Source organism: Callorhinus ursinus, unplaced genomic scaffold, assembly GCF_003265705.2.
Source record: "Callorhinus ursinus isolate GAN/ISIS: 27379988/994484 unplaced genomic scaffold, GSC_fseal_2.0 scaffold49, whole genome shotgun sequence".
NCBI classification, from domain to species: Eukaryota; Metazoa; Chordata; class Mammalia; order Carnivora; family Otariidae; genus Callorhinus; species Callorhinus ursinus.
Genome location: NW_027397111.1, coordinates 10,804,837 through 10,809,170, shown reverse-complemented (window position 1 = coordinate 10,809,170; position 4,334 = coordinate 10,804,837). Strand labels below are relative to the sequence as shown.

At 40.7% G+C, this 4,334-nt stretch overlaps 1 protein-coding gene across 1 annotated transcript; it reads right to left on the bottom strand.

Annotated features, from left to right (window-relative positions):
* Window positions 1-1,597: 1,597 nt before the first annotated feature.
* Window positions 1,598-2,585, bottom strand: LOC112806268 (olfactory receptor 52L1-like). The gene is given in 2 exon segments (XM_025848573.2): window positions 1,598-2,042; window positions 2,044-2,585. Coding segments are annotated over 2 exon segments (987 nt in total).
* Window positions 2,586-4,334: the final 1,749 nt, after the last annotated feature.

Sequence of the window (4,334 nt, the reverse complement as noted above, 5' to 3'; positions counted from 1 at the left end):
TCTACAATGTTGTTCCATCAGCTTCAGCACACACTTCCATCTTGTGATCCAAGGAAGGTCTTCAGATCCCACCATCATACCCACATCCCAAGCATCAGCAAGTGGTATAAATGGGAGAAGAGAACAAAACACTACTTTGAATAACCTACCTAAACTAAGTACCTCCAGGGCCAAGACAGTTTTCCCATGGATGTGATACAACATACACCACACCCTGGGCCTCCCCCAGACAACTCACCAGAGTTCAAGTCCTAGGCCTACAACAAAGGTGATGAGAATGTGTAATTGCTCCTGCAATAAGAACTCATATGACTCCTCCCTAATTCACCCATGTGTGCCAACCAAACTGAAGACTTCGTACTGACTCTGTACCTGAAAATTATTTATTAGGAGAAAAATTTACCAAGAAAGAAGAAACTGGAACACTAACCCATCCATTCTCCCCTTTTAACCACTGTTGAGTGGTCAGGACCCTCTCAACACCAGAGCACCCTACCACAAGGCAGCGGTGACTTTCCTCTTCTAGGGCTGAACAAAATGTACTACTTCTTAGGATTTTAGGGCAACATCCAACAAACAGGATGCAATATACCAATTGCGACAATCCTCTTGTAAGCTTTACCCAGTTCATGTTACTAGAAATGGGGAGAATCTAATTGACATCACTCCCCATATCCACATTTCAGAAAGAGAAATTCTTTTTTCAAGTGGCATAACTAGTTCTATATTTATTAATAAATATAATAATAATTTATAAATTCAATAAAAACTTACCAACACCAGACTGGCAAATATTATGCTTATTAGATCATAACAATTACATGGTTACTTTTGTTTTGTTAAATTAATACTTAAAAACATACATATATTCAATATTGGGTCTTATTCCCTCTTTATCCTAAGCAAAACACATAAATAAATTAAAATATAATAAATCCAAAATCCAAATAGACCTTTTTAAAAAAGAAATCCACTATATACATATAAATTTATATTTTGAAAATAAGAATCATAACATATTATTCCTAGAGCCTATTACATTACCCGCCCCACTTAGGTCTATTTTAAATACATGAGTAACACCCATATTGTAATAAAAGGTGTTTTCTCACATAGTGGACATCTCAAATGCTTTGTGAGACATTCTCTTACTACAAGGGAGCCCAGAGACCTAGAGCTCATTGAATTTTAAAGGTTTGAAGACACTCTAAAACTAAAACCATGCAAAGGTTGGGACTTCCCACTCCTTTACTAGGTGATGATCCACAGTCATTGGGTGAAGGCAGGAAAAAAATGGCAGATCCAGAGGTATCATCTATTGATCTTATCTCCAAGTCCCATATCACAAGGAGTAGAGAAATACTGGGATCAAGAGCAAAAAAAGGATGGTAAAAATAATCACAAATCCTGCTATCTAAGTAACCCATTCACTGATGAAGCCAATTTCCCAGGCATATTCTTTGCCATGAGACTAGCAGGAATGGAAGGACTCCTCACTGTGGAATGGTCTCTATCCACATAGCCTAGACTAGCCTGGGCCTCCTGGCAGTACATTTGGCAGGAGCCCCAGAAGAAAATAACTGGAATGTGTTCAGATCTATCCTTCTAGGGAGACAACCCTAAGTACTTGCTGGCGGATCTGCCGGGTCTTCACCCCATAGACAAGAGGACGGAGTGCAGGTGGCACAAGGAGGTAGAGGGTGGCCAGAAGAACATGGACGTGATGGGGTACATGGTGGCCAAAGCGATGAGTGAGGAAGGAGAACATTCCAGGAACATAGAAGATCAGGATGACACAAATATGAGACCCACATGTGCTAAAGGCCTTAAGTCGGGCCTCACCCCCTGGTACCTTGAACACAGTCTGGAGGATGAGGGCATAGGAAATACCAATGGCCACAACATCTAGCCCAACCACAAGCAGGGCCACTGCCAACCCATAAGCTCGGTTCAGTGTGGTTTCCGAGCAGGCAAGTTTTACCACAGCCATACGTTCACAATGGGCATGGCCTATGATGGTGGCCTGGCAGAAGATGAGTCTGCAACAGGATAGGGAAGGGGAGGAGAAGGACCAACCCCCGTACCAGCACTGCCAACCCAGTGCGTCCTGTGATCCCCAGATGCAAGGTGGTAGAATGGCGCAGAGGGTGACAAATGGCTACATAGCGATCCAGAGCCATGGCCACAAGTACACCTGACTCCATGGAAGAGAAAGCATGGATGAAGAACATCTGGATCAGGCAGACAGTGTACCCAATCTCATGGGCATGAACCAGGAGCACTGCAAGGGTTTTAGGCGCAGTGGAGGAGGCCAGCACCAGGTCAATGCCAGATAGCATGGCCAGAAAGAGGTACATAGGCTGGTGCAAGGATGGGTCAGTCCAGATGATGAAGATGATGCTGACATCGCCCATTACAGCAAGGAGATAAAGGACACACAGTGGCAATGCTATCCAGTGCTGGCTTTCCTCCAAACCCGGGATGCCCATCAGGAAAAAAGAAGGATGGAGTGGCCTCCAGCTAGAATTACTAAGGGCCATCGTCAATGGCTTGCACACAGAAGAGAGAAAAGAAACCAAAATCATGATCTCTCCATTCCTGGTGGGTTATCCCAGTGTCTAGATCTGGCTACCATCTTCATGAGAAGAAAGAAGCTGAAAGTGAAACACAAGCAAATAAAGTGAGATACAAAGAAGAGAAGCCCCTTTCCTTGAGATAATGTCTTTAAGGTTAGACATCCACATGTCTGAATTGCAACAGGTCTAGTTTCATTTACAGATAAGAGTAAACATGCTGCTTTTAGAGAGATGTTAAACTCTACCCTTCAATTACTTCTCACTTGGAATGTCCACTTGAAAGGATCCTCTGTATCCCCTCACTGTAAACCAATCTGATCTCTTTTAAAGTATTCTCCCTCAGTTTCCAAAGCACAGCAGCCTACAGTTACTCCTCCTATGTCTCCCATCCCACCACTTCCTCCATCTACCGCTCCCTTATATGTTGTTGATTCCAGGGTCCCATTCTCTCCTCCCTTCCCTGTTCTGTACATTATCTCTGATTGATTTCATCCATTTATTAATATTGTAACCAATTATACACTTTAATTTCTTCCAATCTAGGTTTCTGAGTTAAATACCTTTCTGAAACCCAGATCCATTTTGCATTTATCTATACCTAAATATCTATACCAATGCTCGATGAATTCAAGGCTGAATTAACTTGCCCATTCTTCCCAAATCCACTCTACCTCCTTCATGCTCATATTTTTTTTTGAGTTAAATCACAATTTGTACCTATCCAACCAAATGTAGAAATTTGAAATGATCCTTACTCATTCTTATCTCTCCTCCCTTTTACTTGTCACCAGTTCTGGTTGACTGCCGTTTAACCCCTTTTGACCCGCTCATCCTTTTCACCCCCCAGCATCACTGCCTAGTGCACACTCCTAACTTCTATCACCTGGATTATTTCCTTAGATCTTTCTGGCTTTGCCATTAACCCCTTCCTAACCACTGTGCATTCTTGAGGCAGAGGATTATAAAATACATCTAAAATTCACGTCGTCATGTCACTTCTAAAATTAAAATCTGTTAGTCCGTTTAATCCATGGAATAAAATTACACATTCAAGGCTAGCAAACAAAGCTTTCAAAGGCTATCTTTTGTATTACTTTGACTTATACTTAACAAATTTCCACATATATGTCTTGCTTGAACTATTCCAATGTTCTTGTAATTATATGAGTGCAGCAACTTATTTTACATATGCCTTTGTGTATTCTTTCTTCCTCCTCTTTAAGTCTCTTAGAAGGACTCATTAGCTGTTCGACAACACTAATCATGTTAAGGGCACTTTATTTTGTGATCTTTTTTGTTCATCCACAATTTCTGTTTTATCTAATTATAGAAATCCTTTCAGTGCCTTAATGGTTTGTCTCAAGTAAAGTTCATAATTTCTTATTAAACTTCATAATTATAAACTAGCTGGTAGAGGCTTCACAGTACAGGGGATAAACATAAGCTTTGTAGGCAGACAATTATGCTTAAATTCTGTCCCCTTCATGTTCAACAAATGAAACCATGGTGGGATACTTAAACTCTCTGAGTATAGATTGCCTCACCTGACAGTAGAGCAAATAATATAAATCTTACTGATTTATTATAAATATTAATTAAATGATATGTATAAAGTCCTGATATATAGGTTATTCTATAAATAATGCACAAATTTATACCCAGTTTTGTAATCCTACCATGAAAGATAAGTCCATTCTTGATACTTCCCGAAGGTAGGTCCAGTGACTGAGCAGGCAAGATGTTATTACCAACTGGCAG